The sequence below is a fragment of the Phragmites australis genome, chromosome 4, assembly GCF_958298935.1.
Source record: "Phragmites australis chromosome 4, lpPhrAust1.1, whole genome shotgun sequence".
In the NCBI taxonomy this organism is placed as follows: Eukaryota; Viridiplantae; Streptophyta; class Magnoliopsida; order Poales; family Poaceae; genus Phragmites; species Phragmites australis.
Genome location: NC_084924.1, coordinates 43,462,110 through 43,488,890, shown reverse-complemented (window position 1 = coordinate 43,488,890; position 26,781 = coordinate 43,462,110). Strand labels below are relative to the sequence as shown.

At 50.9% G+C, this 26,781-nt stretch overlaps 2 protein-coding genes across 5 annotated transcripts; both read left to right on the top strand.

The window, feature by feature from the left end:
• Window positions 1-10,765: 10,765 nt before the first annotated feature.
• On the top strand, window positions 10,766-13,891 carry LOC133916661 (uncharacterized). 2 transcript variants are annotated; one of them, XM_062360436.1, is made up of 4 exons: window positions 10,766-10,921; window positions 11,682-11,812; window positions 11,890-12,087; window positions 12,195-13,891. In XM_062360436.1, exons 2-4 carry the CDS (start codon window positions 11,689-11,691, stop codon window positions 13,559-13,561), a joined length of 1,689 nt encoding a protein of 562 aa, XP_062216420.1. In that variant the 5' UTR covers window positions 10,766-10,921; window positions 11,682-11,688; the 3' UTR covers window positions 13,562-13,891. The 2 variants fall into 2 exon arrangements, with proteins under 2 accessions (XP_062216420.1, XP_062216419.1); XM_062360435.1 differs by having other exon boundaries at window positions 11,878-12,087.
• Window positions 13,892-14,621: 730 nt separating this feature from the next.
• Window positions 14,622-17,977, top strand: LOC133916660 (SNAP25 homologous protein SNAP32-like). 3 transcript variants are annotated; one of them, XM_062360432.1, is made up of 6 exons: window positions 14,624-14,809; window positions 15,604-15,974; window positions 16,929-17,019; window positions 17,093-17,217; window positions 17,404-17,501; window positions 17,602-17,977. In XM_062360432.1, the coding sequence occupies exons 2-6, from the start codon at window positions 15,642-15,644 to the stop codon at window positions 17,699-17,701; spliced, it is 747 nt and encodes a 248-aa protein (XP_062216416.1). In that variant the 5' UTR covers window positions 14,624-14,809; window positions 15,604-15,641; the 3' UTR covers window positions 17,702-17,977. The 3 variants fall into 3 exon arrangements, with proteins under 3 accessions (XP_062216418.1, XP_062216416.1, XP_062216417.1); XM_062360433.1 differs by having other exon boundaries at window positions 14,624-14,863; XM_062360434.1 differs by lacking the exon at window positions 17,602-17,977 and having other exon boundaries at window positions 14,622-14,809; window positions 17,404-17,505.
• The last annotated feature ends 8,804 nt before the right edge of the window (window positions 17,978-26,781 follow it).

Sequence of the window (26,781 nt, the reverse complement as noted above, 5' to 3'; positions counted from 1 at the left end):
CCGGTCCCTGGTCGGCCCCAAGGGTCCTCTGGTGGTCCTACCACTTAGGCATGGGTGGTCGAGATCACCCGACCCTAGGAGCCTCATGCGCCTCCGGGCGCTCGGGCGCCCCATTAAAAGAGTTAAGTTCCCGGGCACCCGAGCTCGAAAGCACATCCCTCCTGGATCGGTGGGCCAGAAGGCCGACAGCTGTCCGGTGAGTGGTTATATTCAGACAAGTCTGCTTTAAGTAAATTTATGTCCTCGAGTCACTCTCGGGGGCTCTCGCGGTTTAAATCTGTTCGGCGAGGTGGTATCCTCGCACGCAAAAACCCTGCCACGTGACTACTTTTTCCCGGAACGACAGAACGGTTTGCAGAAAAGAGTAGCGTGCTTGCGATAATGTCTGACCGAAGCCCTTCGTGGTGGTCGTGGTGTTCGGTCCGCTTTTAAGGACCCCGAGCACTACCGAGTCCTCGGGTACCCTGGGTAATCCTATCGCTCGAGCTACTCGAGTAGTCCGGAGCTCAGGTCTCGGGGGCAGGCTGTCAGTGCTCGGTCCGGCTCGTTTCAAGCCCGGGCACCGCCGGACCGCGAGGACTCTTGGTCACATTCTCGCCCGCACGCGTCTCCCTTCTACTAACTAAGTGGTCGCAAAGTGAAAAAGTGTTCATTAGGCACGGCGTGTTCCGAGCAGGATCGATCCATCTCCCGGGCAAGGAAGTCTGTGTCTTTGTTCTTAACTTAGGCAATGCGGATTCGCGAGAGCTTGAAGGCCGACTGTGCCAGCAACAGCGATCAAGACAACTTCATCCTCGGGGACGGGAAGGTCGGGAACGGCCCGACTGAGTACTCCCCGGGACTTCAAAGTAAAACATCAGAAGAAGCATCAAACACTTAGAGAAACTGGAGTTGCGAGCCCAAGGAAAAACTGCCATTTAATATTCACAGGATATTTACAAGGCATTTTCTAAGGGTTCACTCCTACATCTACAACCAAAGAAAAGAGGGCACAAAAGGCCTAGTCGGTGGCAGAGGCGTCGGCTGAATCCTCCGAGTCGTCCCCGGGCGCTGGCGGCGGCGGCACCTCTCGCCTGAAGCCGGCCGCCACCTCGGCGGCGGTACTCCGGACCGCTGCCCGGGCGGCCTCTCCCTCAGCCTCGACCACTCCCTCCCGCGCTGGCTCCAGCGGGAAGTTAGGGTCCCTGCTTCGGTAGCAGGCCAGGACGTGCTCGGCCACTGCATGCGCCAAGCCACGTCCCTCCCGGGCGGCGAGTTCCTGGACCGCCCAAGGCAGGGCCTCGAGGCGCTCGCAGACCTGCTGCAGCCCCAACACTTGTCGTGCGGGGCCGTCGCCCTTTTCGCCTTCAACGAGCCGTCCGAGGCCACCCTTCTCTACGGCCCGCCGCATCCGCCGGAGTATATCTTCCAGCATATGCTCGAGGTTGACCCGCGAGATAAAGGCGGTCTCGAGCTTCTCCTTGGCGGCCCGCAGCTGAGCCTCGAGTCCCTGGTCCCCGCCTGGAACAGAAGAACTACAAACTGCTGCGGGGGCGGCAGCCTGCTTCGTCTTGGCCACCATCTCGGACAAAGCGCGTTCACGGGCGGTCAGTTCCGCCTCGTGCTTCGCATTCTGCTCCGCCCTGGTCACCACGGCCGCCGCCGCCGCGACAGCCTCGCCCTCTCGGCGACTCAGTTCGCCTTCTCAGCGTCTCAGCTCATCCTCCCGCCGGGCCAGCACATCCTCCTGCTGGGCCACCGAATCTTCCCGGGCACCGAGATCCGACGCCGATAGCTCGTTGTCCACTTCCCGGATGGAGACGTCCTCCTCCCAGCGCTTGATTTCTTCTCTGATCTTCCGGAGGTCGTCTTCCCGGCGCTGGAGGTCGGCGCGCGTCTTATCGGCCGCGCCCTCCCGGCGGATCAACTCGGCTTGCCGCTCCTCCGCCGCCTGCTCCCGAGTTGCGACTGCCGCCTCCCTCTCCTGCGCCGGCCCCATCCTGGCAAGGGCCTCGGCAACTTGCTGCCTCGACGCCTCAACCAGACGGGCGGCGTCTTCTCGCTCCCGCGCGGCTCCTGCCCGCGCGGTCTTCAAAACTTCCTGTTCCCGTGCGACTTCCGCGCGGATGTCTTCTAGCAGCTTCTGCTCCCGCGCGGCCGCCGCACGGGCCTCCTCTTGAGCGCCCGCCAGCTGCGCCTTCTCCAACGCCAGGCGGGCGCGCTCGGCCTCGAGCTCCCCCTCCTTGGCGTTCATCGCTGCGCCCAGCCGCCCGACCGCTACTTGGACGCCTTCAATGGCGGCCAGGAAGGGGTCGGCGGGCTGGCCGGGTGCCAGGGGGGCCGAGCTCTCTGCGGGGCCCTGCGCTGCCATCCGCCCCGGGCTCTGCCTGCCCGGGGTAGGCTCCGCTGGCGCCGAGATCTCGGACGACAGCCGCATTCCCGCATCGGCCGCCCTGTCCGCCGGCCCCGGCAAAACATCCACCTCCACCATCATCCGCCCCGGGCTCTCCGCGCCCGGGGTAGGTTCCGCCGGCGCCAAGGATCCGGACGCTTGCTCCGTCCTCCTCTCGGCCGCCGCCTCCCTCTCTCTCCCGCTGGCCGCCACGACGATTGGCGCCTCCACCGTCCCGGTGCCCGCCTCCGTTGGAACGGCGGGCGGGCTCGGCCCTGGTCCCGGCGCCCGCTCTTTCTCCGTCGCAGCAGCACCTGCGGCCGGCCTACGGGAGACAAATGAAAAATGCCGACGCTTAGTTCGGGCCAGAAATGCCTATGGAGAAGCAAGAAAAGAGACTCACCGGTACCGCCATTTGGCCGCTGGGAGCCTGATGTCCGGGTCCGGTGCCGTCGGTCCGGACTCCTCCCGCCGCCTCTTCCGCTGGGGGCTCGGCTGAACCGGTGCGCGGGCCACGGGCGCCGTCGTGCGGGCCTCAGGTGCCGCCGCACGGGTCTCGGTCTCCGCCATGCGGGTCGCGGGCGCCGGTGCAGGCCCCATCAGCACCAGGCGCGGTTCCAGCACCGGAAATGCCGCCGCTGCCGTTGGCGACGGTGGAGAATCCGGCACCAGGATCACGGCCCGGGGACGCTTTCCCCGGTCTCCCGGCGCCACCTCCTCGACGACTTCAGTGGCGCCCTCCTCTCTGGCACGGCGGCTGCTGCTTGCGGCGGCCCCGTCGCCAGCCCGTGCCGAGCCGCCAGCAACCTCCTCGCCCAGTAGCTCTTCCAGCCCGGGGAGTTCGGAGGCCTCGGGACTCCGGCTTCATGGCCGGTCCACAGGCCCCTGGGCGTCGAACTCCGGCAGCCCCGCCATAATGGCCACCCGGTTGGGGTTGGCGCAGAGCGCCATCTCCGGCCACGGAAGCTCCGTCCGGCTCATGTCCTCCGTTCCGGTGATCACGCGTGTCATCCCCCGCAGCTCCGCCTGCCCCAGATCCCAGCTCACGCCGATCTGAGTCCTGGTGATGTCCTCCGGCCCGCTGTAGAACCAGCTCGGCCGGGCCCGCTCTCGCAGAGGCGCCAGCCGACGGCGCAGGAAGTCCACGACCACCATGACGGAGGTCAGCCCGGACTCGCGCAGCTCCAGGATGCGCCCCAGCACCGGCTTCAGCCTCGCATCTTCTGGTGGCGGCGCCTCCCACGTCGATCGCCGAGGTTCCGCCGCCGCCTCCGGCAGCTCGAGGCGCTCGTGGGGGTCGACGTCGACGAAGAACCAGTCCCGTCGCCACTCCTCCCACTTGCTGCGCAGCACCTGGGGAATGTATCGATCCCCCAGGCCGTCCCGAAGCCGAAGGTTGCAACACCCCGCAACGTCCGCCGTGGAGTGCCCCCTCTTCTTCCCCACCGGCCGAAGGACGAAGAAATGGCGAAGCAGCGTCGCCGACGGCATCACCCCCACGAACATTTCGCAGAGATGCGCGAAGACCGCCAGCACCACCACAGAGTTGGGGCTTAGGTGCACCAGTTGAATGCCGTACGTCTCCAGCACTTGCAGGAAGAAGGCGGAGAACGGCGGCACTAACCCCGCTGCCACGAAGGAAGTGAAGAGGACGGTCCGCCCAGGGACGGTCGTCGCCGGCGTCAAAGTCGCCGGCCTCACCACCACAGCACCTTCCTGACCCTCCGGTACCAGCAGCTTCCTAATCTTGTCCGCCGCCTCCTCGTTCCTCAGACGAGACTCCGGCAAGATGCTGTCCGAAGTCTTGTCCCGGCGTCCTCCTCCAACCCTCGTCATCTCGACAGGATGGAAGGTGTTTTTGGTGGTAAAGAGAGAGAGAAGGGAGAACGCTCCGGTCGCCTGGGAGTTTCCTGAGGGCTTCGGAGCACAAAGAAGGCAGGAGCACAAGTGCGAGAGAGCGTAAAGAGGGGAACGGACCGATCCATTCCCCCTTTTATATCTCGAAGTTCAAAAACTGCCGCCCAAACGGTTCGCTCGGCGAAGCGTCGCCTCGATCGACGCAACTGCCAGGCAAATCTCCCGCCGATCGCGCGATGTCAGCGGCTGCCAGGCGTATTTTCCTCGATCTGCGCGGCGACAGCGTGTGCCGACCGTATGGTCATTATACCCTTCGGAAGTTGTGTGGACACGCGTCCACTCGTTTTCCCGTTGGGGCGTACTTGAGGTTCGGGTCCGCAAGGGCCACCTCTCGAAAGCTTGCCACATGGCGTCTGCACCAGCCTCGGCCTCGGCCGCGACGAAGGGCCCATTCGCAGTCTCCGTCCCGTCACCTACCAATGGGCCCGGGGGCTGCTGTCGGTGTATTCGGAACCAGGGGTCCCTAAGTCCCGAGACCAGGCCGGCCATCCGCCACATGTCACCACCCTGCAAGGTAAGAAGAAGCTAAGTCCCGGGAGAAGGTGCTCGGGGCCGCCGCCTCTGGTTCCCGAGCACCCTAGCTCCCCGATGATCCGCAGAGCCCAAATACCGGGAAGGAAGTGCTCGGGAGAGAGTGCTCGGGGCTGCACGTGGCAGCCCCCGAGGACTCAGTGCCCCGAAGGTCCCACCGAAGTGCTCGGGAGGGAGTGCTCGGGGCTGCACGTGGCAGCCCCCGAGAACTCGGTGCCCCGAAGGTCCCACCGAAGTGCTCGGGAGAGAGTGCTCGGGGCTGCACGTGGCAGCCCCCGAGGACTCGGTTCCCCGAAGGTTCGCGCAAGGTCATCCGACGACCCGAAGGGTCCCATCGTCGGGGTGTCATCCAGTCAAAGGCCCAATGCCGCATTTAATAGGCACACGCGGCCTGACATCCTGACATCCTGACATTCTCAGCTGCCCACGCCCCAGTGTCAGACCCTGCCATACACTGGCAGGGGGGCGTGGGTCCATTAAATGCACGGGTCCCGTCCCGTTTTCACCCGGGTGCCTCGGGATAACGTTGCCAGAATCGAAGCGCTCCGCCTGCCACCCTGCCCTGGCAGAAGAACAAGACAGAGTGGGCGCACCGGGCACCTCTGAGGCTGCCCGGTGGGCCCCCTTTATGGCGCCCGAGGGCTTCCACAGTGGTGGGCTTCCACCGCCCCTGTCACTTCGCCAAGACGAAATGATTACGCCTTTCTCCGTGGCACCTTGGCATTTGGCATCCTCTCCTTCCCATTCAGGATATGTTGAGGCTGGCGCGCCTATAAAAGGAAAGGATGGAGAACACGTAAAAGGGACGGTGACGGGAAGTGTGTGAAGAAGAGGACGCAGACGCTCAAACCAGCTCAAGCCAAGCTAGAACACGAGAGCCTCAAGCTCTCAGTAAGTGGCTCTCTCTTGTAATCAGATACATCCTTGAAGAATTCCCTTCAAGGGCAGATATAACACTCACACAGGAGTAGGGTGTTACGCCTCCGTGCGGCCCGAACCTGTCTAAACCCCAGTACACCCATTTTTCTCGCATCAGGGCGATCATCTCCCACCAGCCATTGCATTTGTTTCTGTTCCCGCTTATTTCCCAAACAAGCTTATCCAGGATCATCCCCCCGGCCGAATCTCTAAAAAGGGGTCTCTCGGGATCCCTGCGACAGGAGCTCACCCTCCGACAGATGCGACACAGCCCAATGCACACGGGCGACCATGCCAGCGTCGAGCCCAAGAGGATCCACCGAGCGCGAGAGAGTAAGGGGGACGTGGTTAAGCTCAACGTGTGCTTGGTTCGGATGGAGGAGTAGTGACGCGACATCGTGTCGGTGAGGTGGCGGAGATGTTGTCGGAGTTGGGGAAGAAAACGATGTGAGCTTGAATCGGCCGGCGAATCAACAGGGTTTGTGCAGGATTAGCTCGAGGATGTCCCTAGCCTTTCTCGCTCGTGCAACCGGAGAACCCGCTTGAGCCATCGCATCACCCTGCCTTTCTAGCTGACGCCCTTGCCCTGCCACCCCGAGCTCCCGACTACGCCATACCACCCTACCGAAAAATATCCACTGTGGGTGAGATATTTTCGAGCTCTCCACTACCTCTCTTTGCCTACAAATAGGCCGGAGAGCCCCTCCATTTGCCTCACCACCGACCCATAGCTCCCACTACTCTCCTTCTCGCCTCCCATCTCCATTCCTCCCCTCCTGTCCCTCGTCTTTGGTGAAGGAACAAGAAGTCGCCGTCGTGGTTCTTCTGTCTCCGACCACCCTTGAGGCCTTGACCAAGCCAAGCTCCAGGTAAGCACCACCACTCTCTCCCTTATCCTCAGCCTGCTCTCTCTCTCTCTCTCTCTCTCTCTCTCTCTCTCTCTCTCTCTCTCCATGGCCATAGCGACACAACACTGAAGCTCCCTGTCCGCCGCCTCCTTCCTTCATCATCGGTTGTCTCCGATCCCCATTGGATCTAGATGACATTGTGGATGAGTTCCTCGTGCCATGGAGCACCCCTCCCAAGCACAAGCACCCTATTGGTCGAGTGGGGATGGGAATAGAGAGAGCTAATGGAGGAAGAAGAAGAGGGTGAAGGTGACATGTGGGCCCGATCTAACTTTGACAGGTGGGCCTATATGTTTTTCCTTTTTATCTATTTATTTGCTGAGTGGTTCCATGTATTGTGTATGTCATCTACCACATAGTAAAACTACCTCAGAGCAAAACCACCTTTGGATGGGACAGGGAGGAAAAATAAACGGTTTGAATTGTTGAGGGAGCCTGCATACCTGGTTTTGCAGTTGAGGGAGGAAAATCAGACTCGGGCAAATAGTTGAGGGTAGTCCTGGGACTTGGTCTGTGGTGGATTGGCACGACACGACCCCTTTGTGCCTCATGTCGAGCAGGCTTGACTCGCTCAGCCAACCGGGCCATGCCAGCCTAGGCACGACGCTCTTGTTTGGTCACCACATGGTTCGCACAACACATATGTTGGTTGCTTTCGGCCAGTCGTTGTTGGCTTTCTCGACCCATGTGAAGTGCACTACTTGTGCTTTGCAGTCTTTTCCCTCTTTCAGTCAACTTACATGCCCGCAGCAGTAGTGGACAATGCAGCACATTAATACTACAACACAGCAGCAACCAGTAGATGAACAAGACTATATAGTATAATTGGATAAGCACGGGGAAGTGGATGTAAATGGAAATGAAAAAATAAAGGCAATGCTAAGAGTAGGGGAAAAGAAATAATTTGGGGGGGAGGATGCAATTAGGGAACATGAACTTTATTAATTGCAAATACATGTTAGTACACGACCTCATTAAAAACCTTACACCCCAGTGTGGGGTCTCCCCCGGTAAGGAAAAGAGTACATCATACTATTACAAGATAATTAATCCTTGTCTTCAAGCTCGAGATCGGCCATGGCATTCGCGATCTCTGGCTCCTCTAGTTGGTGCTGCTGTCGAGTTTTCGTGGCCTCCTAGTCCTTGAGGCAAGTGAGTGCCTCGACCATCTCGGGCGTAAGAGGCGACCTCTGTTCTTCGATTATTCTTCCCGTTGTGCTGAATGTTGATTCTGAAGATACAGTTGGTACTGGCACAAGAAGAACATCTCGTGCGAATTGGGATAGCATAGGAAATTGATGTTTGTTGTCTTTCCACCATCCAAGGAGGTCGATCTGGTCATCATCCTAAAGTAGTGGATCATGAGAGACATGATCCAACTTGAGGTAGTGGTTGAGCTCTGCGTTGGGGTTCAAGGATGACTTAGCTGGCTGAGTTGAGGAAGAAGAGTCCTTGCCCTTCAGCTTCTTCCACATGTTAGCCGTCGTAGTTTTTCTTTCTCATTTTGTGTCGGTTCAGACCTCAGACGAGGTTGACCAAACTTCTTCTGGTACATACCAAAAACTCGAAATATCTCAGATTTAACATGTGAGTAAGCAGTTGAGTAATCAAGATCAAGCGCATCGCCAACAAAACGGAAAGCAAGATCTAATTTCTCCAACTTCTTACGTGGATCAAAGACAAGAGCAAAACAATATAAATGTGGAATAGCATCTAAATATTTTAAGTATTTTTCCTTCATTGCATTAAGAATAGGGACTAACATTTCTTTTGTACTGTTCTCATTAAACGTGTCAGCAATTTTCATAAGCCATTCAAGAACTAGAGGAGATGTAGGGTAGTAAATACCAGATAATTGTGTTGATGCATTATAGAATGGTTTTAAGAGACGACGTAAACTTGTAGCAACTTCCTAATCTGTGTTAGTAAGCAATATGCCTATACCTTGAGCATTGATAAAATTGTTAAAAATCTTCTCATACCCCTTTACCTGTTTTAGCATGTATGTTGAGTTCCAACAGACTTTCATGTCTAGGTCGCATTTTCTTGGCTTTAGATCGTTAATCTTGCAGCACTCCTTGAATTTGTTGTACATTCATGGAGAGCTCGAAAGAAAGCGAATAGCACTACAAATATTGTTTAAATATTGACTTACATGTGATATACCTACCTATACCATGAGGTTGATGATGTAGCATATACATCTTTGGTGGAGAACATATCCACCAATGTAGCTTTGCATATATGGTTCCAATATCTTCATAGCTGATGTGTTTGCCGATGCGTTATCCAATGTAATAGAAATAATCCTATTTTCTGTCCCATATTCTTGGATAACCTCTAGGATGAGTGCGGCAATGGCCTCTCTAGTGTGCGACTCATCAATAACCCTGAATCCTATGACCCTTTTGTTTAGCTTGTACTCGTTGTTTATGTAATAGGCAACAACACTAAGGTAGCTCGTCCTCTGTTGTGAAGACGTCCAAATGTCTAATGTCAAAGCAATAGAAAAGCTTACGGCCCAAAAACTTTGTTTAAGAAAATCCATTTTCTCTTGGTATCTTTTCATTATATCTCTCTTGGTGGTTTTCCTAGACACATTAATGTACTGTGAACAAAAGGCTTTTTGTATCATTCTTTCAAATCTAGCACTTTCTCTCATCCTAATGGGTAGATTTTTCGTAACTATATGCCTAGCAATTTTATCACGAGCTACTTGAGGATCATAAACCCATATACTTGCAAAACCATATGCAGCAATGTTCAGTTGATTTTGCACTCTTTCGCCTTGTTCTCGCATGGCAAACTTTTTCAAGCATACTGGATAATGACAGTTTAGATGCCCTGTACCACCACGTGAGCCTACAAAATACTCTTTTTTGCAATAATTACAAGTTGCAGACACTATAACCAACTTATAATTGCACATTTCTTTATTCTTAGTGAAATGCTTCCAACATTCTGCTCCCCCGTCTGCGGAGCAGATGGCCCGGCAGTATCATTGGTTGTCACCGTCTCCGCCATGGGGTAGTTGGTTGTTGCTTCCTCCGGCATGGAATAGCTTTCGCCTTCGTGTTGCTCCTCCTCCTCGTAGTCGTCCACATTGTCTAAATGATAGTCGTCCATCCCATAGTATCTTATGCTTGGAGACAGATGATGTGGATCGGGAGCCTCAGGCATAGACAAACCAGGACTTGGAGAGCAATCGCGCAAACAACGCCTTAATACGCTTTTTCTCCTACCAGTGCTACCACCAGGGAGCATATTTTTGTGTGTGAGGATTTGATATTGTTGCTAGTGTGAACTGTGAAGACCGTGAACAAATGAGCTGGTGACTCGATGGTGAAACGAGCAGCAAAAACATGGATTATATAGGCATTATGTGAACGTTGTTTTTTTGCTCGTTGCCTCTCTAGTCATGTCTACTCCCTCTTTAACCATGTTAGCACTACTAGCATACATCCCATCTGTCTTTAGTCATGTTAACACTGCTAGCATACAGGCTCATCGCATTGGAATGCTGCAAGTGAAAGGAAGTGGCATAGTTGCATTGCATTCGCATGCAGCTAGTCTCTACATGCACCCAAGCTTTTTGCTTTCACTTGCATAGTTGCATGCGAGAGAGGTTGGTACGCATTCAAATGTGAGCGACGGGTTATTCGTGCTGATGGTCTCTTTGTGTGCCATTAGGCTGTTTCTGTACCGATGGGCCTTTTCCGTACCTACATGCCATTTTCGTGTCGTGTAGCCCAGGCACGGCCTAGTATTTGAGCCGGGCCAGGCCGCCCACTATGCCAAGACCCTGGGCATAGCGTGGGCCGTGTGTCCTAATGTTGTGTCGTGCTATGGATCGTGCCCAAATCTTCATGCCATAGGTCGCCTTAATTTAGCCCGACCTAAGTCACAGACTAGTCGAGGGATTCAAAATAGACTTTTTTTTCTTTTTGAGAGGACTATTCTCATCAGTCTCAGGCTCCCCAGCCCAGCCCTGGGCCACATGCTGTTTCAGGACTTGGGTCTCCGCCCATTTGTGCGTGGGGGGATAGCGGCCCAGTTCTCAGTCGCGAATCGCAATTTCGCTGCTTTATTTCTTTTCCCTATTTTATAAATAAATCGCCCCAAAAAAGGACGCGGTCGTGGACCAAACCGTTCCCCAAAATTTCCCCTCCCCCCGAACCAACGAACGCTCGATCCGATCTCGATCCCTGCAGGGTGACGCCCAGAATCCACGATCCGACCCCGGATCTGCTCGTCGCTGCACGAGACCTCTCGATCGGTACCAGCTTTTCCCCGTCTCTCTGATTCATAGGGTGACGAGGGTTAGGGTTTGCGAGCGTGGAAATCGGGCCCCGATCCGATCGATGGAGTTGGGATTTCATTCGGGGGCGACGGATCTGTTCGTGATCCGTAGGTTCCGGTTCGGATTATCGCGGTTCCATGCGTCAATTTTGCGTGATTTTTCTGGTGGTCGGATCCGTGGCTAGGGTTTCGTTCGATCCCGAGGTGCTCGATTTCTTTTTCGCGAATTTGATAGGGCCTTTAGGCCGAGATATTCGATTCGGTTGCTGTACTTAATTGTTGCACGAACAAAAACGTTGTTAAGTTACTCAGTAGAGATGGCAATTCATTTTTGCGCTTCGGTTTAATAGTTGAACCTGCGCATTGCATTTGGTCTGTAGTGCCCTCAATAGGGTGTTCGTTTGACTTGGATAGCTTAAATAATTTATTGTTCCTCCTGTATACTAGTCTTGTGCAGTGACTGTTTGTTACTAATCATTTATTGCATGAGCAAAAACGTTGTTAAGTTGCTAGCTCAGTAGAGATGGCAATTCATTTGTGCACTTCTGAGTTCGGTAGTTGAATACGTGTATTGCATTTGGTCTGTAATTTCCTCACGAAGGTGTTTATTTAATTAGGTTAGCTTAAATCAACAATTACCCCACCTATATTGGTGTTTTTTCAAGTATTGTGCAGTGACCGTCTGTTACCAGCTAATTAGATCATACCAGTGATAATTTTGTTCTCTATGTTCTTAGGACAAGCATGCTGTATCAAGAAAACAGTGAATCTTTTGTGAGGCATAGCTCCGAACAGCTTGCATGTAGCAACATGAGGGGAACGGATGATGGTCGTTCAGATTTCCTTCCTGAGAAATGCCAGATTGCAGGTAATGACTGAGCAGCTTGCTTTGCCTTATACAATACACATGTCCTGATTCTAATATAGGCTTAGTTTGTCCTGAAGTTTGTCAAAGGGGTGAAAAAGTCGGCCCATTCGATGAAGAGTTGGTACATGGTGTTCATCTAGCCAGTGCTGCTGTTCAGCCATCATTGACGGAAAGTGGTGTCAGAGAAGCACTGATGATGGATCATAACAAGAGACCTGCATCTGATGACATGCCAGACATAGTTGAATGCAAGCGGCTGAAGCAGGAAGATCAGAGTAAGAATGCTAACCTGCAACCTTTCTCTGCTAGTAAACCTGTCTTTTCTGAAAGTTTGTGTATGCAGAGACAGTTCGATAATGGATTTATATTTTGCTTATTCTAGTTATATCCAAGAAGGATAACTATAAAGCAGATGCTTATGAGGATGCTCGTGAGTATCCCACATACATGACATGTGAAAGAAGCTTCGACTCACCAGCATACGAGATTGAGGAAAGTGAAGATGAGGGTGTAGATTCACCTGTCCATTTTTCACTTGCACATACTTGTGTTGAAGACGACCTATGGCCTGCCAGTTTTCATCAATCTGTGGGTCTTTGCCCCACAAGGAAACCTGTTCCTATCGGGCTAAATCATCAGGCTGAATTACCAGAGTGTAGGCCATTTGGTACAAAGTGCAGCTCCATTGATGATAAAGTTGTTGTTTCAGCACCCTCTCACATATCTGATGGAAGCACTGAAGAAGACGAGAGTGACAAGTGGATCAGAAACTGTGTCATGCCAATGCCTGATACAGATGCATTTTCTTCTATACTGAAACCTGTTTACTGTAAGGCAGGCTGTGATTGTGTTGATGAAGATTCAATCAATTGTGTGAGGAAACATGTGAGGGAAGCAAGAGAAACGCTGAAGGTTTCCATTGGTGCAGACACCTTCAAGGAGTTGGGGTTATATAATATGGGAGAGGAGGTAGCCTCAAGATGGACAGAAGAGGAGAAACATTTATTCCAGGAAGTGGTCTCAGCAAATCCTGCTTCTTTGCGCAGAAACTTTTGGGATGAACTCCCTCTTGCTTTCCCATCTAAGTCCAGCAAAGAATTAGTGAGCTACTACTTCAATGTCTTCATGTTAAGGAAGAGGGCTGAGCAGAACAGGTTTGATCCAATGAATGCTGACAGTGACGATGACGAGTGGCAGGTGGGTGGTGATGGTGAGTTTGCGATCAAAGAAAGAGCTGATGAATATTTGCCAACTGAGTCCCTTACCGATCAAGATGATGGTGCATGCAATCGAGTCCCTACGGAGGGCAACTTCTATGAAGATTCTGATGAAGAAAATGAGCTTGATAATGCTAGTGGAGACAAGCATGATGGTGTGCAGGGGGGTGGAATGTTGGCGGAGGGTCTTCCTGTCATGTCATTTATGGATCATAATCAGCAGACCTCCAAGTTGGATGCAGATGCACAAGATGACTCGTGCACTTCATTTGAGGCTCATCAGGTTGGCGTTGAAGATGGGACACCTACTGACATTGCCGAAGACCACCACTACAGGAACAACTGTTTTGGTGGCGTTGCAGAACATGGATTCTTTGGTGACCATTGCGATACAAAAGTGTGGGAAATTGGATTCACTAGCGGGTGGGAGAAGGATGAATTTTTGTCAACGAACAATGTCATAGAAGAGGTGTTTGGAAAGGGATCTTGGGAAAATGGAAGTGACGCTGCTGGTGGTCAGGACATTATCTAAGCCAAGAAGGCGGAGGTAGAATTTCAGCAGCGAAAGCTTAGCAGTTTCCCCTGCTTTCAAAATTTGTACAGCAGTAGTTTGTCATTTTGGTTCGAGGTTTCACTTGATCGTTATAGGAATCTCATCCCTGTCCTTGGAATATGTTCTTAAGAAACGCGATTTCAGTCTCATGATTAATATAAATGAAATCCGTAGATGCTATTGTTATCTGTCGATGATCTGCTGTAGTCTGTAGCCTGTACGTATTGTTGTTATGACAGTCTCTGGACCTGAGCATTTTTTCCATGTGCTAGCGAGGGTCATGTAATAAAAGCTGTTATTGTTCCTTGAGCCGAGGTATTGTTCCCTCGAAATTTTATGGTCCGAGTAGGTGTCAGTTTGGCAGCATGTTGATCATCACCTTGCAACATGTCTGCTCTTTGTTGTAACATGACCCCGTCTTTTTGTGTGGAGTTGCTCTTGAAGGCCTGATTCTGGGCTTGGGGGTTTTGTTGACCTGCTGCCAGTGATGATCAGTGGATGAAGGAATTGTGGAATGGTTGTTAAACAACTTGGATCTTGGATTGTGCAATTTTTTGTTCTCTTGCTGTGCGTGGATTTGTTGCCTCTGTGAACATGTCTCCAGGTGGAGTAGCAGGCCTGAATCTGATCCCATAACTGTTGGAATGGAATTGTAATTGTAATTGTAATTGGACAGTAGAGTCAACATAGAGTGTGAATTGATTTATTCATTGCTCTGTACATGTATATACACATGGTGAATGGGTGGCACCGCCGTTACGGTCACATCAATCTGTTATGGTTCGGACTCTCTTAGCAGCTGGATCCTTCGGGAAGCCATAGAAGACACTGATAACTGAATGTTGCAGTTATTAATTGATCAATCAGCTGTAACAATAACCATCAGTAGTAGAATAGATCCCAATTGCACCGTAATGTTGCTTAAAAAACTGAAGTTAAATAGCGGTATCCTGCAGTAGTTAATTTACCGATTCAGCCAATAATTTACCGAGTCGGCAGATAAGATGACGCACAACGGAACGGCTCGTACAAATTGCGCTCTTAGGACACGGCAGAGCAAGCCTCCCACTCCACGCCGAACCCAACGGTCACATTCCCCTCGCCTCCCTCGCGCCGCCTCGCATCGCATCTGCGCGGCTTTGCTCCCCCGCTTCCTTCTCCGGCGGGGCGAAACAACCGGAGGCGGAGGCAAGCAGCGGGTCGTCCTCCCCTAGCGCGTGTTGCCCAGTGAGTACCCCCCCCCCCGCCCCCCTGGCGTCAAACTCGGAAGCTATCAGTAAGGTATCGTTCGATCCGTTTCCCTTTGCCCCAAATTGCAGTCGCAAGCCTTCGTATTCGCGGGTGCGGGCTTGATTAGGTCGGGAACTCGGTAGATTAGATTTAGATCCCTAATTGAGGTTTTCGTGATATGTTTAATTACATAACCGAGTATGCAAGAAGGCAAGAACCGCATATTACAATGGAGTTTTGAGTTGATGCTGCTCCTTTCGATGTTTTGTCGATAGAGTGCGCACCCTTGATTCTAAGGTTGACATGTCCTTCCCACAGACTGGTAGTTGATCTGGCTGGACCCAATGCATGCGTTGTCAATCAATAGCTGTTGGCCTGTTGGTCCTGGGAAGGAGTCATGATTGTTGTTTTCAAGCTCGTGATCGTTATGCGGGATGTTTTGTTTACCTTTTTCTTTCTTCTACTTGTAGTTTGTTGTTTCTGTTTCCAGAGATTTCTCGACTGGAAGCTTCATAATAGGTAATCAAGGAGTCATGGCCTTCGTTGTGGGCAGTGGCATCTTGGTGTACAGTTGTTCACCTCATGTAGAACATCGTTCTGTATTCTCCGATTCACTGTGCTTTTTCATAACACTTCATCTGCTTTTGTATGGTGGCTTAGCTGTCATTGGTTATTTCTGCTCACAACATTTTTCTTTAACAAATCACTTTCTTGTCAAGAAGATTGCACATCACCACGTGATTGTTGTAATAGCTCCTGATACACTCCTTTTCTGTTGGTTTTCATTGCAGTTGTCTGACCCTCCAGTGCGTGAAGTGAATAAATTGAGATGTCGATATCAATGTATAAGAAGCAAAGCTCATTAAGCACTCCTATCCATAGGACAAACCCCTTTGATTCCGACTCTGATTCTGATGTGCCCTCAAGACCATCAAGGGCACAGTCTGTCCCCGTGCAACGCACCGATCGATCTGTGCAAGAGTTAGAAGACTATGCTGTAACCAAAGTGGAAGAAACCTCACGTAAAGTAAATGATTGTGTCAGGGCTGCTGAAGCTATCAGGGAGGATGCTTCACAAACCCTGCTGACTTTGCACCGTCAAGGTGAACAGATTGTGCGGTCTCATCAAGTAGCATCTGACATTGAGCGGGACCTTAGTGTGGTAAGTTTTCCTTTTGCCCAAGTATATTGTAGTTTCTTCCAACAACTATTCTCACAAGATAGGTTTAACTTCTATAAAATATTGAGATACGGTGGTACAAAAATTCAGTCGTCAGGCACCTTGTCCAAACCTTGGCCTTTCTGTAATACTTGGCAGAGATGCATTGATTTTTAAGTGCTGTATAAAGACTTATTTTTATCAATATGCACCTTTTAAAACAGAAACTATGACTAAGTTTCTATCTTTATTAGTTATCACACTAGTATCTGTTGCCCCCTTCCAGTTATTGTTTCAGAATGTTGTGGATTACCAATTGCCGGGCCAAATTGTGGATGATAATTATTAATCGGAGTGATGCTAATCTTTGAATCTTAGTATTTAGCACAACTGTGCATTCATTGAGTGGTACTACTGTACATGTTTTGCTTCCATGAGTAATTGGTTTCGTTTACCTTTTTGGGCGAACTCTACATAAATATAGATGAATCATTTTGCTTGCCTATTTTCTATTTACTGAGTTTCAATGTTTGAAATGGTTTGGACATATCCAACGGAGGTCTTCAGAGTCACCCGTACATAGCGGGATACTAAGACACGCTGATAATGTGAAGAGAGGCAGGGGTCAATCAAACATAATATGGGAGGAGTCTGTAAAGAGATATTTGAAGAAATAGAATATCCACAAAGAACTATCCACAGATAGAAGCGCGTGAAAGTTAGCAATCTACGTGCCAAAACCATAATTTATGCTTCAATCTCTTTGTACCGTTATCACTTTTAATTTTTTACTATTACTAATACATTTATTACTACTACTATTATTATTATTATCGTCTTTTTAGTTAGATCTAGTGAGTTTCATCTCTAACCTACCCCAACTTGCTTGGGACAAAGGCTTTGTTGTTGTTGTTGTTGGGTTTCAATGTTTAATATGCCAAAATTATTTGCCTCCAGAGTGAAAAGCTTTTGGGAAGTCTGGGCGGTCTATTTTCAAAGACATGGAGGCCAAAGAGAAACCAACCAATAAAAGGACCAATTTCAGAAAGTATGGTGGTTTAGATTCTGAATAATTTGTCAGACTTGTATTTTGCTTAACTAATCCTTCTGTGGTGTGCCAGATAATTCTTTCGTGAGTACAGCAAACTGCATGGAACAGAGGCGGAGGCTAGGAATTGCTCCAACACGTCAAGAATCTCCCAGTCCTGTACGTCATTCACCTGCAACTGCTATGGAAAAAGTTCAGGTTTGTCTTTCTCATTTAACTATGAAGTATGAACTATATAATTGAGTAATATCTTCTGAAAGTTAACATTGCTTTCTTTTATTAGGCTGAGAAAGCAAAGCAGGATGATTTCTCATTTAACTATGAAGTATGAACTATATAATTAAGTAATATCTTCTGAAAGTTAACGTTGGTATCTTTTATTAGGCTGAGAAAGCAAAGCAGGATGATGCACTTTCGGACTTGAGTAACATGCTGGGACAGCTGAAGGACATGGCACTCGATATGGGCACAGAAATTGAAAGGTAATAATTCTGGTAAAGATCTCTCTACTACCACCACCACATTTCGCATGTGCTCTCTGCTGTTTATGCAGTTTGATGGAGACCTCTATCTTGCTTGCAGACAAAACAAAGCTCTGGATACTTTTGGCGACGATGTCGATGAGCTGAACTTCAGAGTTAAAGGGGCGAATCAACGGGGACGCCGGTTGCTGGGCAAGTGATACACAAAAACTAGGGAGTCAGACCGTGGAACCACTACACCAATGCTTTCGACAGCCTTGCCCAAGATCTGCTGTTTGGAGCGTGTTCCTGCAGCTAGGCCCGCTACCATGTTAAAGATTATTTTAGAATGCTGTCGTTTACTTGTTTTAGAGCAAATAGTAAGATCCTTGTTGTATTTTGCTAGTACCTCTGGGTGAATTTTCGAACTCCAGTGTTGTATAATGGCCAGGACAAAATTGGTTGAGAGAAAGGAAATAAGAGAGTATTTGACAAGACGATCTGTGGAAAAACTAATCTAGCTTCTGCGGTGTTGATCTCGTGATCCACATGATTGATGTATGTGGCTTTCCCTTTCTGCGGTGTCTAATCTCCAGTTCAGGCACGATTAACTCCTAGCGAGCATCGAGGCCGTTTAGTCGTGCATCCGACGGTAACCCACAATCTCGCGAGTCTGATATCCATTAGTAGTAAACTTTGGCCAAGGGCAGAATCGACGATTTGCCACTCGTAAGGGTTGGCTTCGATAAAATGCCATGATAAGTTTGGTTTCGATGAAAATACCACCCGGAGGAGTGGTCTCTCGCTCCATTGCCGCTATGTCTCTCGCTCCATTGCCACTATGGGCAATTTTGCCCGTAGCCTCACATATCAGCTTCTTCTTCGTTGCATCTCCTTCGTCCTTCTTTTTCTTACACCAGATTATTTTTACTTGGGTCTTCATTAGAGACCAACAGAGAATACAACGCTGAAGGATGAACCTAACAGACTCGACTCTACCATTAAACTTTGCCACTAGGCTACTTGCCTGTTCGCACATCTCCTCCATCCTCTCCGTCTCCAGCCGCCGTTTCCCTTGAAGCTCGTCCCCTCAGCCAGCACATGGGGCCCCAAGCTCGCCGGATCTCTGCCTTCCTCACCACCCGCAGCTGGTGCACGTAGGCGCTCTGCTGCCTCTCGACGAAATGCAGGTACCTGCCAGAGCCTGACACGCTAGATGGCACGTCACGGCATGCGCAACGTGTACGTTTATGGGGGGAATCTATATATTCTGCTGTGTTTTCTTGTTTGTTCTTGAGGTGGCCGTGCTTCTTGTACTCAACGCTCGGCTACGTAAAAACCCATGCCCTGCCCTTGTCAATTTCCTTCTTGCAGGCATCTATCCTGCACGGACGGACCGGACCGCAGGCTCTGCGGTCTACGCGAAGGCACCACCACCGGTCGCGCGCGGGCATGCTTCCGGACGATGCCAAGCCGGCGCCGCGCGAGCACCGCGCCGTGGCGCGCGCGATGACGAAGCCGAGCGCCGGCCGCGACGGCGGCCTGGCCGTGGTGGCGATCGGCGGGCAGCGGGGCACGCTGTACGACTCGTTCGAGCTCAACGCCATGGCCCTGCGGCTGAACCGGCTGCTGAACGGGGACGGTGGGGAGGCGAGGCGGCCGCGCAAGGCCGCGGGAAGCTGGCTCGCCGCGCCCAAGGTGCTCTTCCGGAAGATCAAGTGCGCGTTTCTAGGCGGCCGGCGAGGAGGCGTCTAGTAGCTCACGACTCAACAGTGAGTGGTGTAAAATGTTCTCTTCCTCCTTGATCTTTGCGTGCGCGTGTTAATTTGTGTTGCTCGATGCTGAGGCATCCACGTCGATCTCGCTAGTAGCAGCAGTACCAAACAAGCATCTGATATGGTATAATGGGTACCCCGTGCAGACCAAAAATAAACATCGTAAAGATAAAAAACAAACAGCATCCGACCAGGAGTACCTGACGAGCAATGCAGATTTTTTTGGTTGATGTACCACAGCGAGACTAGCGGGCAAACCGAGATCATCGGACTGCTTAGCCCAGACATGGTGGATACGGGCGGGGGAAAAATTCCGAAGCCAAGACATGTGATGGCTATCAGGAGATGTCTATGACACTGTTGTATATTTTTTTTCTCCAAAAAAGATGAACATGAATATGTTGGGATGATTTCTGATAATGATCCTGGTGTACCGGACGACGGACGCGTTGATCTATATTTTCTACGGGTGTATATCAATTGGACTCAAGAACACTAAGATAGTCAGGTTCGGATCTCCCATGGAATAATAGTTCTACGTCACGCGTATTGTTTTATGGATTGAGTGAACTTGTGACAAAATATCCTCCCTTACAAGCAAAGTCTTCACCATTTTATAATCCAGGAGCAAAGATGCACAAATAACTAGACCGTGTCAAATTCTATGGTAGACCTACTCCTAACGGAGCCAACTATCCCTAGGTCATCATAACGGCGGATACGCATGTCTGCTCTGTCCTAGTCGTCCTGCACACCCTGTACCATCACCGAACGCCGTCACGCTCATCCGTCAGACCATCTCGTGGCATTAAATGCTATGAGACAGATCACTGCCACTTCACGCCGTCCCGCGACCATGCCTCATTGAAAAAACACTCACATAGACAACATTAAATGAGAATTGACTGATTTGGTGAGCGCCAGCCCTGCACAGGATCTTACCGTGCGACTAGGGGGCTGGTCGCACGAGTTTCGCCCTAGTCGTGCAATGCGGTCGTTGCCTTGACTGACACTTGGCGGCACAGAACCCGCCGCGTGAGCCACCCCCGTACTTATTACACCGATATTAGCCCCAACCTCCCTCTTGGATATGGTGGGCTGAGTGGTTCATCACGGGGGTCCATGGTCGTTGTATGTCATGTGGTCACATATGGGTCTGTGGTCACTACATGCCACATGGTCGTGGATGAGTCTGGTCGCACCACTTGGCCCAAGGTGACCATAAGTTCGTCCGGGGAGTAGTTGTCAATGTGGCCCACGTTAATGATCGACTCGAAAAATCGTATCCTGAGGGGACGTAAAACATCCAGAGAGGGAGAAGAAAACGTGGAAGAGAGAGAGAGAGAGAGAGAGAGAGAGAGAAACATTAATTGCCACAATGTCTGGGGGAATTTTTGTTCCCCATGCACGTCCCTTAGAATTTCGCGCAAATCCTAACCCCGTAATTGTGGAGACACCGAGGCGGCCCCTTAAATTGGAGTACCAACTGCTCCCCATGAATTCTTTCGCTGCCATCCATCGCCCTCAAGCCTCTTTGCGTTTAGAGCTCTCATCTCATTTGCCATCTCTGTCTCTGTCCTTGCCTTCAGAGCATCCTCCACCGTAATCCGATGGCGTGTACCAACGGCGATTCTACCTTCTCCAAATCCAAGTGCGACACGATAAGGCTGAAAACATTACACGAGACCGGCCTGCTCACCCGCTGCTTCTCCACAGGGTACCGCGCTGGGGAGAGCATGCCCGCCCCCCACCAAGGGGAGATCGTGTTGTTCGTTTCGTTCTTCTTGGCAAGCCTGGTACCGCCATTCTTCGAGTTTTTCATCACCGCCATCTCTTTCTACGATATCTGCCACCTCCATCTCAACCCAAACTCCATTCTTATGCTGAGCATTTTCACTCATATGTGTGAGAACTTCGTCGGGTTTTTTACACAGCCTGGTCGGCCACCGAGAGTTGTTGGTTCCGCCTCCATGATGGCACCGCAGACTCCTACATCGAGGTGGGCCTCAAGTCATCATGGTCGTCGGTTGGAGGGATGACTGATTCTACCTTAGGGCCGACAATTCAGTGGATAACCTTCGCATGCTGAGCGCCGGCGCTGGTCATGGAAAACTGAGGGAATTCGCCCGTGACCACCCCAAAGCTACTGACCTTGGTTAAACGATTGGCCAACTTTGAAAAGCTGGTATGATAGGGCTAGGCATCATTTGCGATTACAACAGGCACTAACTGTATCCCCTATAGAGGCGAGCGTACCCGGCGTTTATGTACTCCGAGCTGGATGATGAGACTCAGTCAAACTTCTCAGGTTACCCTGTTGTTGATCCCCCTAGTACCACCATTTCTTCCAAATAGCGTGTGACCTCTCACACCTCTTCTGTTATTCAGATATTACTGACAACACCATCGATGTGCAGGTTTGAATCCTAATGCCAGGCTCCCCGAGGAAGGACAACCCTCAGATTGGCGCCCTTCTATTATGCGATCTCACCCCTCCAGAGAGAGCACAATGTAGGAGGGTAAGTCTGGGATTTCCTAAATTCTCGCCCTCGAGCCTTCTTACGACTTGGATTTTTATGGCCAACACCATTTGCAAGATCTTCTTGAGGTCGACATTTTGCGCCCGATCATCAATGAGGTCCTAGAGGCCTTCGACCAGGCCACCCTAGGGAGTGGAGTTCATCGTGATCTCAACTAAGACAACCAACAGGGCGCGACCTCGCCTCCTCCTGATCGATCTGGTCGTGCCTCTGATACATCTGGTCATGCCTTCGATACATCTGGTCGCAGAGGTTCAATGAGTGTTGTCGGCCACTAGGGGAGCGATCGGTTCCTCCCCACATTCGCTGGGGTCGACTAGTCCACTCGTTGAGTCTCCGTGCAAGGGGAGAAAAGGCCAACAGAGGATTTGGCTTCCATGAAAGTGTCCCAACGCACTCGTGGGACGTCATCTGCCCGCGTCACATCAGCAGAAGTGGCCTCCCCGCTGGGTTAACTCAATGGTTTCACAAGGTCGAGAGTTGTACTCACCCCTCCTAGGTAGGCGTAGACATTTCAAGTTCTTTTCCTGACTCCGCCGCTTGTTGTCATTGCAGGTCCTCCACCCTGTCAATGATCCCAAAAGGAAATCCTCCTCCGGTGCCTCAGCTGGACACTCCAGCCCCCGAGCCAACTGCGGTCCCAATGCCACCTGAAGTGCTTGTCAGGACTCAGGACCCCCGTGCCTTTAGAGCTTATCGAGGGATCCGCTCCGATCTTTGACCTACTCTCCTTGGTTGCCAGTCTCCCCGCCTCCATCAGCTAGCTGAACGCTGAGAAGGAGGTGGCAGACCATAGGTGAACTAAGTTGAAGGTGGCAGACCACAAGGTGAACCGAGTTGGAGAGGCTGGTGGCCGAGGAAAAGGAAGTGAGGCGCATGCTTCAGTGGGAAAATACCGCTCTTCAACAGGAGAGGGCTACGCTTGTTGCTCAACACTCCAAGCTGATGGAGGATAAGCAGACGACTCGCGGCTTTCTTTGGACTGCCTTCATGGTGATGCGAGGGCCCCTAAGGAGCGTCGAGCTGGAAGCCAACGAGCCAAAAGAAGAGTCCGCACAGGGCTAGGCCTACTCCATCAATGTCTTGATGGAGAAGTTCACCCAGCTCATGGGCATGCTGGTGGCGAGGACAATGGAGGATGTGATGAAGGCCGCTAAGACTACGACAAGGTATGTTCTCTGATGCTACCACAGTGGTGACCCTAAATTCAACCTTGAGGTCATCTGAGAGGGGGTCATGGCCGCCGGTCCTGAAGCCGAGGTGAAGTTGGAGGCAGAGTATCAAGGGCCACTGGAGTTCATAGGGTCTCTCATCCAGGTGGAGACCGAGGAAGAGTAAACACCGGTCTGTAATTTAAGTTTGTATGATACCTGATATACCTTCCTCATTTCTTTAATAGGCTTGTGTCACTGCTGTAGTCATAGAGTTCCCGAAATAACCAAATCATCTACTCGCTCTGAGCCCCTGACCACCACCATTGATGATGTCAATGACCAGCGCAGTTAGGAGGCGGTGGTCGAGTGCGAGCTCGGGTATGCGGTTGAGCAAGAGATCCTTTAGAGAAAACTTTGAGGTGTGCCAGTCTCACCACAAACTAAGCTACATGTAGCCTTAGGCTAGCCGAGTAATACCCAACCAACTGACTTCTGCATTCTGCGACTTGTTTCCGACTAGTATGTCGGGAGGAACTGCTCACGGTGCAAAGGGACTTGGAGCGGACATCAAGGGATAATGACCAGCGGCAAACGTACATCTACAATTGCCTTAGCCGGGCGTTCACCCCCTTTAACTTGCTACTCTGGGCTGTCGGTGTTCATGTCCGCCCAACCCCCGAGGATACCATGATCGGTCATATCAACTGATTTTTGACGACCTCCGAGGAGGCAGGTGACCTCGAGCAGAGGATTCACGAGATCATCGACGACCACCTCTTTGAGGTCAGAGTCTCCAACGTCTCCCTTGCTCTTTCCTGCATCAACGATCACTTCCCTAACCTCAACCTTGCTCTAGTAGTCTCTACAGGTTTTGACGGTGTTCAGAGGACCACAGTGAAGCTCGGCAACCATGCGAACTCATTCTATATGTAGCTCACTCTCTTCTTTGGACCGTCCGGTTCGTCCCGCTGAGAGGCATCTTTGGATCCTAAGGACACTGAATAGAATCATTAGAACTAGCCCCCAACAATATCTGAGCAGTCTTTTTTACTCGGGGACTTGCTTTCATATAAATCTTTCCATGCTTGTGCGGTGGGCCAGCTCAGCTGGTCGTTACTTCCAGAGGGGATCCTGGATTTCTGTGCCACTCATTAGTTAGGTTCATAGTGCCTAGGACAACACTTAGCCCTACAACCCTTCGGTGGTGACCAATGCTCGACCTGAGTTTGGACTCACTTAGCCCTACAAGCCCTTCAGTGGCAACCAATGCTCAACCCGAGTTTGGACTTATGACCTCGTGGTCAGTATCCATCAGCCGCCCATACCCTTCATACTAAGCGAGTGATAGTTTTCAACCTTTCCCCATCGATTCGGCACTCACCACATGAGCGATTAGTCAAAACAAGGTGACTGGCAGCATAAAAAAGGAAACCAAAACCGTCCTAGCCCACGATGAGGCAGTTTGGCCCAAGAAATGAAAAACTTACAAGCTGACTGGAGACCATTCTTGTCTGGAAGATCCTATAAAATAGAGAATTTTGTTTTCGAATAAAAAAATTACAAGCCATATTCCCCGCTAGTCCGGATCCTGCAAAATAGAAAAAATGGCTTGTTTTCGATCAGCCTTACACGTAGAACTTGCGCAACTGGGCTATGTTCTAGGAGTTGTGCAATTCACGGCCATCCCCTATGGCTAACTTGACTGAACTAGGTCAGATAACATTAACCACTGTGTAGGGCTGCCTTATTCTGAATCTGCCTACAGATAAGGCCACCTACGACCAATGTTCGCTCTCACACCTTGGGGTTGTGGTAGTGCCTAAGTCTCTGTTGATACCGGGCTGCTTGAATTAGAGCACGATCATAGAACTCTTCAATCAGGTTTATGTCATCCTCCCGCGGCCCCACCTGGTGGTCGTCCGAGTAGTTGGTCCCTCGAGGAGATTGGAGGGCGGTCTCAGAGGGGAGCATTGCCTTAGTGCCGAAAACCAGGAAGAAGGGAGCTTCGGTCGTAGCCCTGCTTGGGGTCGTTGCAGCGACCATAGTATTGTAGGGAGTTCATCCACTCAGCGTCTCGAATAACTCTTAAGGTGATCAAACACCCAGGTTTTGACCGCTTGCAGTATCATCCCATTTGCCCTTTCGACCTGTCTGTTGCTTTAGAGGTGTGTCACCGATGCGTAGTAAACTTTGGTCTCAATCTCTTCGCAGTAGTCTCTGAAAGCGCCACTAGCGAACTAAGTCACATTGTCCATAATTATATAGTTTGGACTACCAAACCGCACTACCAACCTCGTATGAACTTGATCGCCGCTGCAGCGGTGATTTTTCTTACAGGCTCGACTTCGATGCACTTAGTGAACTTGTCACTTGCCATGAACAGGAATTCAAAACCACCAAAGGCCATGGGGAACGGTCCCATGATATCAAACCCCCAGACAGCGAAAGGTCAAGAGAGAGATATGGTTTGCAATGCATGAGCTGGTAGGTTGGTCTGTCAACTATTGTACTAACATGGCTCACAACGTTTCACCAGCTCGCAAGCATCCTAGAGGGTCGTGAGCCAATAGAATCCTTGCCGGAACGCTTTTACGACCAGAGTGTGGTATGAAGCGTGGCTAACATGTATGCCTCTGTGGATATCAGAGAGCAATGTGCTCCCCTTCCCGAGTGATGCATTTCTGCAAAAGGTCATCGCTCCCCCTTTGGTAAAGGAGTCCCTCTACCAGGGAGTATATGCGGGATTGCCGCATGACCCTTTCTGCCAACACATCATCATCAAGGATTGCTCGATTCTAAAGGTATGCCAAGATTTGATCTATCCAGGTTGTACCTGAATTAAGCTAGACGATCACATAATGGCTGTCCGAGGACTTCACCAAGGGAGGCATTTCCTCCAAAGGTGTTACCTCTGGTGCTCTGTTTCCATGTGGAATATCCCCTTCACGTTGGCCCGAGACTGCGGTGGATGTTCGTTTGAGTCTTTCTTCAAAGGCTCTGACCAGGACAAGTTCGTGAGAAGAAGCTAGACGGGCCATCTCATCGGCATGGAAGTTGTCCCTGCGGAGGACATGCTTAACCTCGAAACCGATAAAGCGTTGCTCTAGCCTTCACACTTCAGCGAGATAGGACACCGTTGTCAGGTCAGAACACTAAAACTCCTTTTGCGGTTTGTTTACGACCAGTAGTGAGTCCCCTTTCGCTAGCAGGTGTTTTATACCAAGTGCAGAGGCTGCTCTCATTCCTGACAAGAGGCCCTTATATTTTGCAACATTGTTAGTGGCCTGAAAAAATAATTAAACTACATATCTGAGGGTGTCATCGGTTGGTGATGCCAAGACCACTCCAGTCCCCACTCCCTTCAGCGTGAACGACCCGTTGAAGTGCATGGTCCAGGCCCAAAGGATGACCACTCGGTCACAAAATCGACCTGCACCTAAGACTTGATAGCCATTTGAAGGACGAACTGAATATCAAACTCCCCAAGCTCTACTGCCTATTTCTCTGTTCTCCCTGCTGCATCCCTGCTGTGGAGAATTTTTCTAATCGGGAGCGAGGAGATTATCTTGATTTTGTGGGTATGTAAGTAGTGTCTGAGCTTAGACCATCATCATGGCGTATAATAGCTTTTGTGCATGTGAGTACCAAGCATTCGTGTCATGTAGGACTTCACTGATGTAGTATACTGGTCATTGAAGGTCTTCTCGTTCAACGACCAGGACTGTGCTCACGACCTATGGGGTAGCTGCAACATAGAATAGTAGCTACTAGTCTGGTCGAGGAGTAGTCAGTACCTGAGGGGAAGAGAGGTACTTTTAAAGATCTTGGAAGG

What these genes read in the sequence shown, in the direction of transcription:
- LOC133916661 (XM_062360435.1), top strand. Translation starts at nt 11,689, where the DNA reads ATGCTGTATCAAGAAAACAGTGAATCTTTTGTGAGGCATAGCTCCGAA. An exon ending in TGAGAAATGCCAGATTGCAG is followed by an intron (nt 11,813 to 11,877) that starts GTAATGACTGAG and finishes ATATAGGCTTAG; the next exon opens with TTTGTCCTGAAGTTTGTCAA. An exon ending in GCTGAAGCAGGAAGATCAGA is followed by an intron (nt 12,088 to 12,194) that starts GTAAGAATGCTA and finishes TGCTTATTCTAG; the next exon opens with TTATATCCAAGAAGGATAAC.
- LOC133916660 (XM_062360432.1), top strand. Translation starts at nt 15,642, where the DNA reads ATGTCGATATCAATGTATAAGAAGCAAAGCTCATTAAGCACTCCTATC. An exon ending in TTGAGCGGGACCTTAGTGTG is followed by an intron (nt 15,975 to 16,928) that starts GTAAGTTTTCCT and finishes ATTTGCCTCCAG; the next exon opens with AGTGAAAAGCTTTTGGGAAG. An exon ending in ATGGGCACAGAAATTGAAAG is followed by an intron (nt 17,502 to 17,601) that starts GTAATAATTCTG and finishes TCTTGCTTGCAG; the next exon opens with ACAAAACAAAGCTCTGGATA.